The sequence below is a fragment of the Panulirus ornatus genome, chromosome 2 (genome assembly GCF_036320965.1).
Source record: "Panulirus ornatus isolate Po-2019 chromosome 2, ASM3632096v1, whole genome shotgun sequence".
In the NCBI taxonomy this organism is placed as follows: Eukaryota; Metazoa; Arthropoda; class Malacostraca; order Decapoda; family Palinuridae; genus Panulirus; species Panulirus ornatus.
The window spans coordinates 81,522,843-81,537,612 of NC_092225.1; the positions used below are offsets into that span (position 1 = coordinate 81,522,843).

Here is a 14,770-nt window from a genome sequence, read left to right on the forward strand (position 1 = left end):
TTTTCTTTCATCCAAAAGTGGGATTTTCAGGTGATTTCTGACAGTAAACCATTTAGGATTATCATTCCTGGTTAGCACCCGGACCCACATGCTCAAGGCCTAAGTCCACCTGGGGCTGACACAAGCACGTGGCAAGTTGGACGTGTAGCGAGGACGTGGTGTGTGTGCGCCTGCCACCGTGTGTGATGACCGGTTGTGATGATGACCACGTGTGTGTGTGTGATGACCGGTTGTGATGACCACTGTGTGTGTGTGTGTGTTGTGACGGTCAGTCTACCTAGACTCGTGTTGTCCCGTCACTTGATCATGTGTATACTCGTATGTACCATGACTTTTATTATTCTTGTACACACACACACACACACACACACACACACACACACACACGTGTCTGTGAGCGTCCATTCCTCCTGTGTTCGAGGCATCTCCAGCTCAAGGTCAGCTCAGGTTTTGGCTGCGTCCTACAGCAGTACATACTGCTGCCTCCTGCCAGGGACAAATCCCATAGGATTCGTCAGAACTGGATTTTTTTTGAAATTTTTTAAGAAACTTTGCGTCTTCCGTCCTTGTTTGCTATTTCTCTCGTTGACGAGGTAGCGCCAGAAACAGAGGAAAAAAAAAAAGGAAAATGCCTCATCCGCTCACATCCATTCTGAACTGTCATGGGTAATGCCCCGAAACCAGGAACTGGACCAGAAATGATCACAGTTGGAGGAGGAAATAAAGAAATTGAAGAATCAAATCTAAGAGCACGAAAATTGTAATCATCAGATTGAAGAGGAAAATTAGGAAAATGGAATGTCCAAGAGCATGAAGACTTGATTCAATTCATCGGAGACGATTCAGGAGTGAGGTAACCAGAGGCATGAACGCGTGAAGTGTCAGAAGGCCAGGTAGGGGACACACCAGCGCAGAGGAGTCATGAACAGTAGTAGGAAATAACAAGAGAGCTGGAATTCATGGACAGCGGAAAGTGTACCTGATATTGTTGGAGTCTGGGACACAAAAGTTGATGAAGAGATATGAGGGTCTCGCCTGATTTGTCCAGAGTTGGGATACAATGATAACAAGGAGGGAAAGACAAGACGGAGGAGGGAGAAGATTGGACGTCTTCCGATGAGACACTCTTAAGTATCGGGAAATACTGGTGGATGAATGACCCATGCACACAATACTGGTGGATGACCCATGCACACAATGCTGGTGGATGACCCATGCACACAATACTGGTGGATGACCCATGCACACAATACTGGTGGATGACCCATGCACACAATGCTGGTGGATGACCCATGCACACAGTGCTGGTGGATGACCCATGCACACAATACTGGTGGATGACCCATGCACACAATACTGGTGGATGACCCATGCACACAATACTGGTGGATGACCCATGCACACAATACGAGAAGACTGACTGTAGGAAAGAAGTGCTGAGTGATGTGATCCTCGGGAGAATCCTGATTTACTGGAGCAATTCTTCACTGATAACATTGAAGAAACAAACAATCAGGCTGGTACATGAGGCGGTAAACATGTACTTCCCAGTGATGGTAAGTTATTGATAATGGCAGATTTCAGTTATCAAGATAAAGACCTGGAGATGTGAAAACTTGTGGAGACACGAGAGTCATGGAGACCTAATTTATTAGAGCGTATACAGGAGAATATTCTGTACCAGCATATCACCAAACACACCGGAATGGAGTGATCATATAATGCTCAATATTTATTATGTAGTAAGCGATGGTATTCAAAGCCGTGAAGCACATCTCACACCAGAGATAGATCGTGGAAATCACACACACAGTTTGAGGTTAAATAAATTGAGAAAAGGAGTTCAGTAGCCAGGCACTAGGGCAGTATGGTGGAAGGTTCTGTGAAATTTACAATGAAGTGGTAAGAAGAGGGGCGCCTTTAGCCTCAAATACAGATGGAAGGTTGATAAAGGAGATGTAGCTCACTAAACGGTGCCTAAAAAAAAAACGAAGGAGCTTAACGATGTGTTATGACGAAGACACAGACGACACCAGACCAGCCATCAGCTGAAAGATATAAGAGAGCAAGAAACGCCGGCAGCAGCAGGGTAAGAAATGAGGGACACAGAAACTTTGAAAAGAATGTGGCGGACAAGGCTGGAGAAAATCCAAAACTTTCCGCAAATTCATCAGGAGTGAATTGTCAGTTAAAGAGCAGCTAGAAATGCTAAGGGATTCAGAGGGATGAGTTGTAGAGGATAATGTGAGGAACTGAATGACAAGTTCAGAAGTCTTTTCTTATTGGAAGACAATAAAACCCCAACCACTTGTGAGATGGAATGATGAGGTCTTAGAAAAAAAATTGAAACGCTGAACAACTATAAAAGATATAAACAAAACACTGAATGGTCTTAACCAACATGGTTCTCATGACTTTTATTACATATATCTATAGGTGCAACAGACGTGTGCAGATACACTTGACGGATTATCTGAAATGTTAAGATATTGGTTGAGAAAGATGAAATGTCAAGGGAAGTGGACGAACGTTATGCGATCTCTAAGAAAGGAGACGGCGGGAATACGCTGAATTTACACCAGTCTTCCTGACGAGCGTGGTGGACTGTAAAGCTTTGGAAAAGATGATGATAAAGGAAATGGATAACTACAAGCGAAGGAGAAACTGAGAAAATACGGCTTCAGGGGAAAGAGATCATGGATGATGAATCACTTGGATCTGTAAGAGAGAGAGAGAGAGAGAGAGAGAGAGAGAGAGAGAGAGAGAGCTCCATTTTACACAAAAGAGAAGGTTAGGTTAGGTTAGGTGGATGACTTGTACCTGGACTGATAAGAGAGATTGTATCTGTGTGCCACAAAGGAACATGGTAAAGATGCTGGATCTACGGGCAAGATAAAGGGGAAGATTACACCGATGGTTAGATGTTTATCGTCATGGAAAGAAAGAAAGGACACATGTCGGGAGAAACGCATTCAAAATGGGGTTGAAGACACGCATGGTGGGCTGCAGGGTTCCCTACAGCTCTGATGGAAGTGAACATATTAGCGGATGATGCCAGAGTCATGACGGAGGTAAAAAAGCCACGAGGATTGTATGACCTTGTAAGATACCTCACTGGAAATCCAGTGTTGGTCTGATGTGCGTGGTAGATGAAATACAACAGGAAGTTGACGCTAAGTAATGAAGGTAAGGTGAGGTAAAAGGAGGCTTCAGTAAGGTCATATTTAGATGGAAATATGACTTGGGAGAGATGGGCACTCATGAGTTTCCAGCGTCCTTACACCGTCGCCAGGATCCAACGTTATGAGGGCAGTGAGGGAGACCACCGTCTGCTGGCAGGTATTGGGGTGGCAGTCAAGTATATGGAGGAGGAAACATTCAGCAAGCTGTTCACACCCTACGTTCGGCCGACAGTAAATACATGCTTTTCAGTCTTGGACACCGCACAAGGAACTGATAGAGGAGGACATCAAAAATGGAGCCATGATTGAGTGATCTTCGTTACATGGAAAGGTTAGAGAGTTTGGATTTGTACACCATGTAAGAGAGAAGAGTAAGGAGTTAACATGTTCACAAGCTTTAAGTTCTGCAAACAAACCAGTCTGAAGACGTCAACAATGAACAGTTCTTCGCAAGATGCAGAGGAAGAACGACCAGAGGACATAACATAACTTGTGAGGAAAGACGTAAAGAATTACGGTAATAAGAGTAGTGGAGGAACGTAATAAACTTTGATAATGTTGTGAATGTCGGCAGCAGACTGAAGTTTAAGAAGTTGAAAGTTCAAGAGATGGGGGCCTCATGAGTGCAGAACTCCCGCCACCCCGTACTGTACACACACACACACACACACACACACACACACACACGTTGGTCCGTTCCCTGGTGGGCCTCGGCCAGGCTGGATCAGAACTTGTTGGGATTCGCCAGACACTTAGATGGTTTGATAGTGATGCTCTTTATTATGTCAGCCACTCACTCGTCTCCTGCCTTGGGGAGGCATTCTCTTCCAGGGCTGCTGTTCTGGATTCCAGACTTTATTTTTTTCAGACATATCACTTCGTACTGACCCTTGACATGGATCTAATAGTGGAGGTAATTACTGTGTTCCCTGTCGACTTCGCTGAATGTGTTCATACATTTCCTACCGAACTTAGGCTGGGCTTGGGTTTGGTTTACCGAACTTAGGATGGGCGTGGGTTTAGTTTGGTAAAATCAACTTGGTATTTTGGCGTAAAGTTCCTGATGACTCTATTATTGTGTGGTTTAGAGTCTGTTTTCGACTTATCTAACATTGGCAGAGTGTTAAGTTAGATATCGTACTTCGAGGCGGACTTACCGAATCCAAGTTCGGTCTATGCCTATCCTTAGTTGGGTCAGAATCCTGAATAGGAATGTAGAAGATTCCCAACGGGTAAATTTCCTTGGCGAGAAACGTTTATGTGTTGATATCATAGACACGGAACGGTGTTTTACCCCTCAGAGACGTATCTTGTAGTCCAGATCCCAAGAGAGAACCAACGAGAAGAATAATGGTGACCGTCTTGATTCATATTAAATTCGGCCACGGACGATGTTCAGTCAGTTCTTGCCGAGGGGCGAAGGCGAGAGGGAGGCAGTGTCCATAAGTCGGATTCGACCACACGGTTATCATGGCAGGGACGACCGTATGTCAGCGCACTCTCTTCTCTGGTTATTATATTTATGATGTGTTGAAGACCCGATATGTCGGCCGTTTGAGCCCACCTTGCGGGGTGATAACGCTTTGTTGCTAAGGTTGTGGTGAGGCGGCAGGGTTGTGGAGTGTCAGGTTGTATCATATAGTATTTATTATAGCTTCCGTGGCTTGTGGCGTTCACAGCTGTGGTGGCTTGTGGCGGTCTGTACTCTTGGCATGTGGCGTTTATAGCTGTGGTAGCTTGTAGCGTTTATAGCTGTGGCAACTTGTAGCGTTTACAGGTGTGGTAGCTCTTGGCGTTTATAGCTGTGGTAGCTTGTAGCGTTTATAGCTGTGGTAGCTTGTAGCGTTTATAGCTGTGGTAACTTGTAGCGTCTGTAGGTTTGGGAGTGTAGCCCTTGCTGTATACATTGACCCGCTCTAGAAGTATTGATTTACGACACAGAAAAGTCCTCCACAGGTCATGAGTTTACGACACGGTAAAGCCTCACAGAGTTCATAGGTTTACGACACAGGAAACCCCTCCATAGGTCGTGGGTTTACGACACAGTAAACCCCTCCATAGGTCATGGGTTTACGACACAGTAAACCCCTCCGTAGGTCATGGGTTTACGACACAGTAAACCCCTCCATACGTCGTGGGTTTACGACACAGAAGACTCTCTTATTAACTTTGGTTTACGGCAGATCAAACTCTCTCAGAATGTCTGGGGTTTACGGTAAACACACAGGACGGACTGCAGTGACCCACGTCAGTTTACGACGCGAGAAAATCTTCCGAAGGATTGCATTTACGACGCAGGGGGAGGCGGGTGGGGTAACGGAGGGAGGTAACGTAACATTCCCGTCCACATCACAGTCCAGCAACACCTGTTCGCTCCTCATCCTTGCCCTAAACACCCAGACGGAAGACTTCTCCCTTGACACTATGGCGCAAGAAGACAGGGGATGGTGTGTCCTCACCTCACGACGACACAGGAGCAATGACGGATCCCTTCCTCGAGTGTGTCCAGCTCACGCCAGAAGGTTGAGGTGGGGGGTGGGTTAGCAAAGGAGGCGGGGAAGGAAGATGTCAGGGAAGTGAAAGAAGAAAGAAGGAAAGTGACGTCACGAAATAGAACTGAGAGAAATACTGTAAACTTCGTCATTCCACAGATGGCAAATTATGGCGACCAGTCCCCCCCCCCCTTCTCTCTCTCTCTCTCTCTCTCTCTCTCTCTCTCTCTCTCTCTCTCTCTCTCTCTCTCTCTCTCTCTCTCTCCCTCCGTGGTTCCAAAATTCGGAGAATCTGGGATCTGGATTTATGATTTGGAAGTTTTAATACCCTATGGGTAGAGTTTAATGGGTTGCGTAGTCTATAAAACCCACCTTATCGCTTAATGGAGTTTACCGGTAGCGTCACCAGGCACGCTTGGCTGGCCAGGCAGGAGCTGGGGAGGCAAGGCAGGCTTTCCCGCCCGTTTTTCACATTTTCCTTCGATTCGGCCGCCATGTTTCTCACTCCTCATATATATATATTTTGTTTATATATATATATTTTCCTCATAATTCTTCATCCTTCTGCTACGTTTTTCTTCTATTCCTTTAAATCTTCCTTTATTTATTTATTTCTTCTTCTTCTTGTTCTTCTTCTTCGTCTTCTTCTTCTTCTTCTTCTTCTTCTTCTTCTTCTCTCCTCCTCCTCCTTCGTTCTCTTCCTTCCTTCCTCGCCATATCTTCTCCGTCGGACAGACAAACACAGCGAGGCAATATTACACTTTAGCATGTTGTGTATCGCGGGGTAAATCCTTGTGTACCATTCTCGGGTATTCCCGGGTGTAAATACCTCGTGCAGCAGTCTGGTATAATCTCCTATGTAATCCCCCACATAATGTAATCCCAAGTCCTATACAGTTCCCTAATGTAATCCCTGGCATAAGACCATATTTTAACACTCATGTAATCCAGGATAAAAACACCAGTGTATACATACACTTCTCATGTAATCCCATGTTAAATCCGACTCTAGTAATCCCAGGCGTTAATCCCTCTGTGGTAGCCGCCAGTCTCAAGTCATTCCGGGGAGGGTTTGTTTGTTTGTTTGTAGTGTTGTTTATTCAGACCACCTCTGGTGGGTCATATATGGGACGACTTACGCCAGTAATCCAACGTTTATTAAAAAAGTTATCAATATATATATATATATATATATATATATATATATATATATATATATATATATATATATTATTGTTATTATAATACTTGATTGGTGTTTCCCGCGTCAGCGAGGTAGCGCCAGGAAATATACGAAGAACTGCCCATCCACTCATATAAACATATCAATAAATAAACACTATATATCACCCGGGGACATTTAAATTTCTAAGGCCTTTTTTTTTATAAGACTTGTCATACTATCCATGAAATAAGGATCATATTTCGACCCACAGCTGGGGTATGTGTCCCCCCCCCCTACCATAGATAACTAATTCAAAGGTCTATTGAGTGGAAGATTCCTCCGTCATATCTCCATCATACCCAGGAGTGAGTATACTCCATGGCAGATCATTATACCACTTACCCATATCTGATGATCTGGGGGTCATAGTTTTATTGGTTTATTGGACAGGATCTCTGTCGAGTCTCGTGGTTTAATTATCTGGTGTGTCTCTTATTATTTATTAGTTGTTTTGAGATGGTTATCTCCGTGTGCCCTGGTGGGCAAGAGAGGCTGGCGCTGGTTTTATACACTGGTGGCTCCTCCCTCCCCCGGGGTGTCCTTTATGGTTCCCTCCCTCACCTGGGGTGTCCATTATGGTTCCCTCCTTCCCCTGGGTGCCTATTTTGGTTCCCTCCCTCCCCTGGATATCTATTATGGCTCCCTCCCTCCCCTGGGTGCCTCTTATGGTTCCCTCCCTCCCCTGGGTGCCTGGTATAGCTCCCTCATTCCCCTGGGTGCCCATTATGAGCCATCCTTCCTCACTCCGTCCCCTCTCGTCTCTACTTTCATCGTCTTCCATCAATACATTTCATATCCCCATTTCTTATCTCATCACTTCCTCTCCCATTGCCTCTTCCTTCGTCTTTACATCGTCTCCTATTCCCTTCCTCCTGCCTCCCTTCTCTGTTCCACTCCCTCTTCCCTCCCTCCCTCCTGTTCCACCGGCGGTAGTGCGACTCTGACCAGGCAGGTTTGATGGTGTCGTTTCAATCAATAATTCGCCAAAGCGAGAAATAAGCGTCAAGCGGTGAAGGGACTCACACGCTTAATGTGTCAAGCGGCCAAGGATCTCCAACGTGTCTCCAGCCGGCCAAGGCTCTCCAACATGTCTCCAACCGGCCAAGGATCTCCAACGTGTCTCCAGCCGGCCAAGGATCTCCAACGTGTCACCAACCGGCCAAGGATCTCCAACGTGTCTCCAGCCGGCCAAGGATCTCCAACGTGTCTCCAACCGGCCAAGGATCTCCAACGTGTCTCCAGCCGGCCAAGGATCTCCAACATGTCTCCAACCGGCCAAGGATCTCCAACATGTCTCCAACCGGCCAAGGATCTCCAACGTGTCTCCAGCCGGCCAAGGATCTCCTCCAACCGGCCAAGACGGCATTCAGACGCCCAATGTGAATTTACAATGCACAGTTTGTTTACTGGTGGCTGGGTTATGGCCGCCACTTAAATGGTCTCGTGGAGGATAACGTTGTGGGGATGTGCGGCCTCCAGCCCTGGCTCGGGAGGAAGTATAATCTCTCTGGGGGTCGTAATGCACGGCCTCCAGCCCTCGCCCGGGAACAATGGTCCAGAGATTAATCGTAGGGAATTGTTTTATGACCAGGATGGCATTGTTTCCATTCACGGTACTACCGAAGAGGGAGGAGGGATGGAGGGGAATGTCGTACATTGAGGCACATTTTGCTGGTGAACGGTTTAAGCGTTGTCCCGGCCGATGTAATTAGGGAGGATGACGCAATGAGTGGATGGTTAGGCACCGGTAAATGGTGATTTGATCCTACCCGGTGCGTCCGTGAGCGAGGGAAGGCCTGGTTCCCCCCTGGCGATGGCTCCGGCGCGTACGTATCAGACGTCCTTTGGTTCGATTCCACAGGAAGGACGTCGCAAGCCGCAGGCGACCCGTAATAACATCACTAGTTCCGTCACCTTCCGCTCCTGCTGCTGCTGCTGCTGCTGCTGCTGCTGCTGCTGCTCCTCCTCCTCCTCCTCCTCCTCCTCCTCCTCCTCCTCCTCCTCCTCCTACTGACGACGATGTCGTTAGTGAGTTTAGGGAGTTTATGCTGTTGGAGTGTGAAGCCTCATTTGAGTAATGTTACGCCTTCGTAGTGCTGTGTTATGCCTCGTTACTGCTATCTTAAACCTCATTAGTGCTATCTTAAGCAGCATAGTTAGGGCTATGTTCTGTGCTGTGCCTCATCTCAGCCACGTTAAGTCTCATTTGTACAATGGTAGGCTTCGTTAGTGCTATGTTACCCCTCTTTATGGCTGTGTTACGCTTAATATACTGCAGCACATTTGGCGTGCTATAATATAGCTAGCTTGTGTCATATTACAACCTAGGTAGGTGATATGTTACGCCTAACGTAACGCCATGTTGTTTCAGCTTGCTCTGTTACCTAGACTGCGCTATGTTGCGATGAACGAGCTGTGATACGTTGTACGCGTCACATTGCGATAATCTCAACGTCACATGACTCGTTTGTGGTATATTGCCTCTAACGTCCGCTCGTCTGCACCTAACTTGGATGATGACCAAAACCTGTACCAGAACTATTACTGGCATGAGTTCTGCTGTACACTGTTGACCGACCATGTGCCTCAGAGCCCCGACCTTACACAGACCCTCCACATGTGTCTGTGGACCTGAAGAACCAGACCCATACATACCCACTAATTGCTGGAGCGCATGGGTGAGGTGTGCGCCACACGACAGCAAGTCTCCTCTCTGCCGGACCACTGTCGTGCATACGAGCATCGAGTGTATGCGTGTGTATGCACATGTGCCGTGCTTCCACGACGACACGGACAGACAGAGAGACAGACAGACGGATGTAGATTTACTTCAGTTCCTGCTACGAGGAGAGAAGGGTTAATGAACAATTTCAATAAGATCTTTATGAAAAAAAAAACAAGGATACGTTTCTTACAGAGCAACACACACACACACACACACGCACGCACGCACGCACGCACGCACGCACGCACGCACGCACGCACACACACACACACACACACACACACATGAGGAAGGAAAATCAGAAGATGGATTGCTCGAACGTGTTGAACGCTGGAGAGAGAGAGAGAGGGGGGGGGGGTTCGGCTAGAGAGAAAGGAGACAGGATGCGCGGATGATGGAGACAAGGGACACAGGAAAGACAGGGGATAGTCAAATGAGGCATATCATAGCAATGATTAGTCGTATCACATCACTGCTGCGTAACATAGCACTAGTGAAGCGTACATAGCACCAGTGAGAGTTAACATAGCACTAATGAATCTCAGAAGAGAACTAATGAGGCATAACACGGCTCTAATGAGGCATAACATAGCACTAATAAGGCACAGTAAGTCACTTGTAAGACGTAGGATGACCTTCATGAGCCTTAACACAGCACCAGCAAGGCGCAACATAGCCCATGATTATGTGAACAATAGAACAGTCTGGGGGCGTCCTGCCCTGACTTCACTATAACAGTGCATGATACTGGAACCAAACTTACTGCAGGTCATGCACAACATAGCGCAAACGAGGTAACATAGCCATGCTATGGTGGGCAAGAGGGGTAGGGCTTGTGCGTAGCTAGGTTCGCCGGTGGCTTCTGCTTTGTTACCTGGGTAAGGGTATGTAGCCTGCAGCTATACGCAGTGCGTATTACGCACGGCTCATGGCTTGCTCTGTTGCTGTGTTCCGGTTCGATATGGCGTGCTTTGGAACTCTGTTGAAATCACCAACGTTTCCTGTCCTGTTGAGATCACCAACGTTTCTTGTCCTGTTGAGATGCCAACGTTTCTTGTCCTGTTGAGATCACCAACGTTTCTTGTCCTGTTGAGATCACCAACGTTTCTTGTCCTGTTGAGATCACCAACGTTTCTTGTCCTGTTGAGATCACCAACGTTTCTTGTCCTGTTGAGATGCCAACGTTTCTTGTCCTGTTGAGATCACCAACGTTTCTTGTCCTGTTGAGATCACCAACGTTTCTTGTCCTGTTAAGATCACCAACGTTTCTTGTCCTGTTGAGATCGCCAACGTTTTTTGTCCTGTTGAGATCACCAACGTTTCTTGTCCTATTGAGATCACCAACGTTTCTTGTCCTGTTAAGATCACCAACGTTTCTTGTCCTGTTGAGATCACCAACGTTTCTTGTCCTGTTGAGATGCCAACGTTTCTTGTCCTGTTGAGATCACCAACGTTTCTTGTCCTGTTGAGATCACCAACGTTTCTTGTGCTGTTGAGATCGCCAACGTTTTTTGTCCTGTTGAGATCACCAACGTTTCTTGTCCTGTAAAGATCACCAACGTTTCTTGTCCTGTTGAGATCACCATCGTTTCTTGTCCTGTTGAGATCACCAACGTTTCTTGTCTTGCTAAGATCGCCAACGTTTCTTGTCGTGTTGAGATCAACGTTTCTTGTGCCGTTGAGATCACGAACGTTTCTTGTGTACGTCATCGAAAACATGCTTCCTTAATCCTGGCTCTGCCCAGCTGGGATGTTACAGCAACACTAGAACATTTTCCTCTTAATATGCAAATCACAAGGACCAGCCAGATGATATGCTGGTCATGTAATGCCAGCCTTTCATGGCCTTTTATCCTCTGTACTCACACACACATGTTTACTAACCGTTTCCAAACCATTTGTGGTAACGTAGAAGGATAATGCCCCTAAAATGGACGACCCTATTGAGTTCCCACCCGTGTGATATATGCCATTCCTCATGCCAAGGGGATGGAAAGCACCACATGGGGTAGGGTAGGGTTAGGTTGCGATGAATGCCAGACGTAGTCCCCCTCTTCTGTAATCCCTCGTAATGCTGCCTCTCCGGCACTGCATACAACCCAGATATTGATGGTCGACAAATCTCAGCTTGCCTCTCTCTCTCTCTCTCTCTCTCTCTCTCTCTCTCTCTCTCTCTCTCTCTCTCTCTCTCTCTCTCTCTGGGGCTGTACCTTCCCTCCTACCCCACACGCCCCATTCCTAGGCCCCAACTGTTCGGGTTGCATTTCATTCCTTGTGGTCATTCCACGGGAACAGACTGGAATGGCCCTCATTGGCTAGGTTAGCCACGCGACCTCAACTCCCCGCCCTCCCATTTCTCTCAGCCACCGCTCCCGTTTTCTTTAATTGTTTGACACTGTTTTATACCCTCCTCTTGATCGTAAGGGTGTTGCGCCCCTCTTAAAAAGGATGATTTTATCCTCTCTTACAACTTCATATATCATTTTTATCTCTATTTGTTTTTTTCGTTTTCGTTTGCTCTCCCTCCCCTCCACCACCCACTCTCTTCCAGTCATTCCAGGTCTGGCCCTGATGGGCCACTCAGGTCCGTGACTGAAACGTTTATCATCACACTAAGGAAGGACAGCGTTCCCGAGCCAACTCTCTCTCTCTCTCTCTCTCTCTCTCTCTCTCTCTCTCTCTCTCTCTCTCTCTCTCTCTCTCTCTCTCTCATCATCAGTGTCACCACCATTGAGGGAGACGTGTAAGAAAAAAAAAAAGAAACATTTTTTTTCCAATAGTTGTGTAACAAACTCACTCTTGTCTTTCCCCTTCTGCAGGCCAACGTGACGAAGGAGGAATACGACCAGGCCTACAGAGAGTACAGGCGTCTCCTGGAGGAGGAGGAAGCCAGAAATGCGGAGTCCTACTTACGAGACTACGAGGACGAGGACGAAGAAGACGAGGATGTGAAGGATCTCCAGCAGGATGAGGCGGAGGAGGAGGACGGGCCCTCGCTGGCAGACTATCGCTTCTACAGCACGGGCGTCTCACACCACTCCCGACGTAAGTCTTACCCTTCTCGTGGTGACAGGTAGATGGTAGATGATAGTAGAGGCAGCTGATGTAGGTAGATAGTGTACGTAGCGAATGAAGGTGGTGAATGCCTCAAGGGGTAAGGGCCAGGCTCCTGGAGCATCGTGTCCATGTAAGAGTAACCACTGGTTATCATGGTTAAATTGCATTATTAAGACATAATTATTCCCCTGACAGTGTTCATTGGGTAATTAACTCTGTCACTGCTGTGAGATAACTCGCTCGAGTACACCCCAACCTTCGGCAGTAGCAGTGTTTATCGGTCCTACATTAGAACCAAGTGCCATCTCCCATGCCAACACTACGGACGGCAAACATGTCCCATGCTGCAGTAAGTGTGGCGGGGAACTGGAAACGCCGACGTCCACGATCCAGAGCAGGACGTCTCTCTCTCTCTCTCTCTCTCTCTCTCTCTCTCTCTCTCTCTCTCTCTCTCTCTCTCTCACCGTCATGTTCACGACTGAGGTAGACATCATCACGATCATCTTCACTACACCATCGAGAAACCTGAGTTCACTTCTCCCTTGACTGTATATATATTTTTTTCCGATTATTTTGGTACAGTCTCTGTACCCCCTGGCCTTTAACCTGACCTGTAAGAGTCGGATCGAAGTCCATCTTTTCTACGTCAACACCACTGGCCTTTTACCGAAGATGATCCTTGACCAGATCCTTATTGGTGAGGTCAATGAATATTTTCACCGCAGCATCGTCTTCCTTACACCCTTGAGACTAGATGACATTCAGGTCAGATTAGAAAGCATCTAATCCCCCCTCGTCTTTCGCACATCGTCAACACTACTTGCCTTTAGTTAAGGTGGCCTTTGACCTGATCCTTACGGGTCAGGCCTGCAGAGACCATCTTCACTGCATGGTCATCTCCCTCATTCTCGACACCACATTGGCTTTGCACTGACCCCTACGGGTCAGAGGCTGTGTCATTACGGGTCGAGTCAAACACATCTCTAACCCATAGTTAAGAGCGTTGGGTCGTGAATAGAACACAATGGAACACGAGGAGAAATGCAGCACAGAGAATGTCTCGTCCCCTCCCCGATAGGAGGACACAACAAGAGACGCATCACCATCAAAAGAGATCATTTACTAGACCTAAAGAACCATGGCACGGTATGTCACAGGGGCCCCTGAGCCTTATTGCCTTTTATTGCCCCGTCTGCCGCGCAGGCAACACTCTAATTAGCCAGTGTTGCCCACCTGATGTCATGAATATATCTTACCTCCCCTCAAGTAAATCACCAAGAAACTTGAACTAATTGCGGTAAATTTGCATAGAAAATATATTGCCAAGTGTAATAAGGTGTGAAATGCCCTATGTTTCTAACCTTTAACTGGGAGAGTGGTTGATATGTTCTCCACAGATATCAGAATGAAATCTATCAGATGATCTAGTGGGTTAGGAAGGTCAAGACATCTTCATTATATCTAGCAGCAGTTGGAGACTCCTTTCAGTCACATAACTCTACGTAAGACAGCCAGACGACCAGCGCTAATTACCCCCACCTTAGTAGACACGCCTGCTGGTGTGGCTGCGAGGGACCCTTCAGGTTGCATATATATATTCGTCAAGGTTAACATAGAATGACGCGCTAATGAGCGGATTGTAATCAAGTGGTAAAGACTAGGGCAGACATGTCAACACATCCCTGAACCGACGCTGGACTGATGTGTTCACCAAACTTTCCTCCACAACAACTTCTTCACTAAGTTTAAGGCCTGCTCGAACCTTAGAATAGAGTCTTATCATTTTCTGTTCGTGACACATATCATCTTCACTATACCCTCATCTTCACTACAAAGGCCATCATCCCTGTATCCTTATCTTTACGAAGCTAGGGCCTTGCTCAGGTAGTTCTGTATTTACTGTACTCGTCTTCGCTGTACCCTTGTCTTCACTATTCCTTCATCTTCACTAAGCTAGTTTCAAAGACGGCTGTCAGCTGACCTTGACATTTTGCACACACACACACACACACACACACACACACACACACACACACACACATTAACAAATGAATTATTACTATTGTCATTGTTGTTATGAACGTTAGTA

At 46.9% G+C, this 14,770-nt stretch overlaps 1 protein-coding gene across 1 annotated transcript in view; it reads left to right on the plus strand.

Moving 5' to 3' along the window:
* Positions 1-14,770, plus strand: part of mav (TGF-beta domain-containing family member maverick) — a 180,171-nt gene that overhangs the window by 99,384 nt on the left and 66,017 nt on the right. Inside the window, exon 2 of the mRNA XM_071678291.1 lies at positions 12,444-12,669. Within this exon, the coding sequence (XP_071534392.1) occupies positions 12,444-12,669 (226 nt within the window). The remainder of the gene's footprint in view (positions 1-12,443; positions 12,670-14,770) is intronic.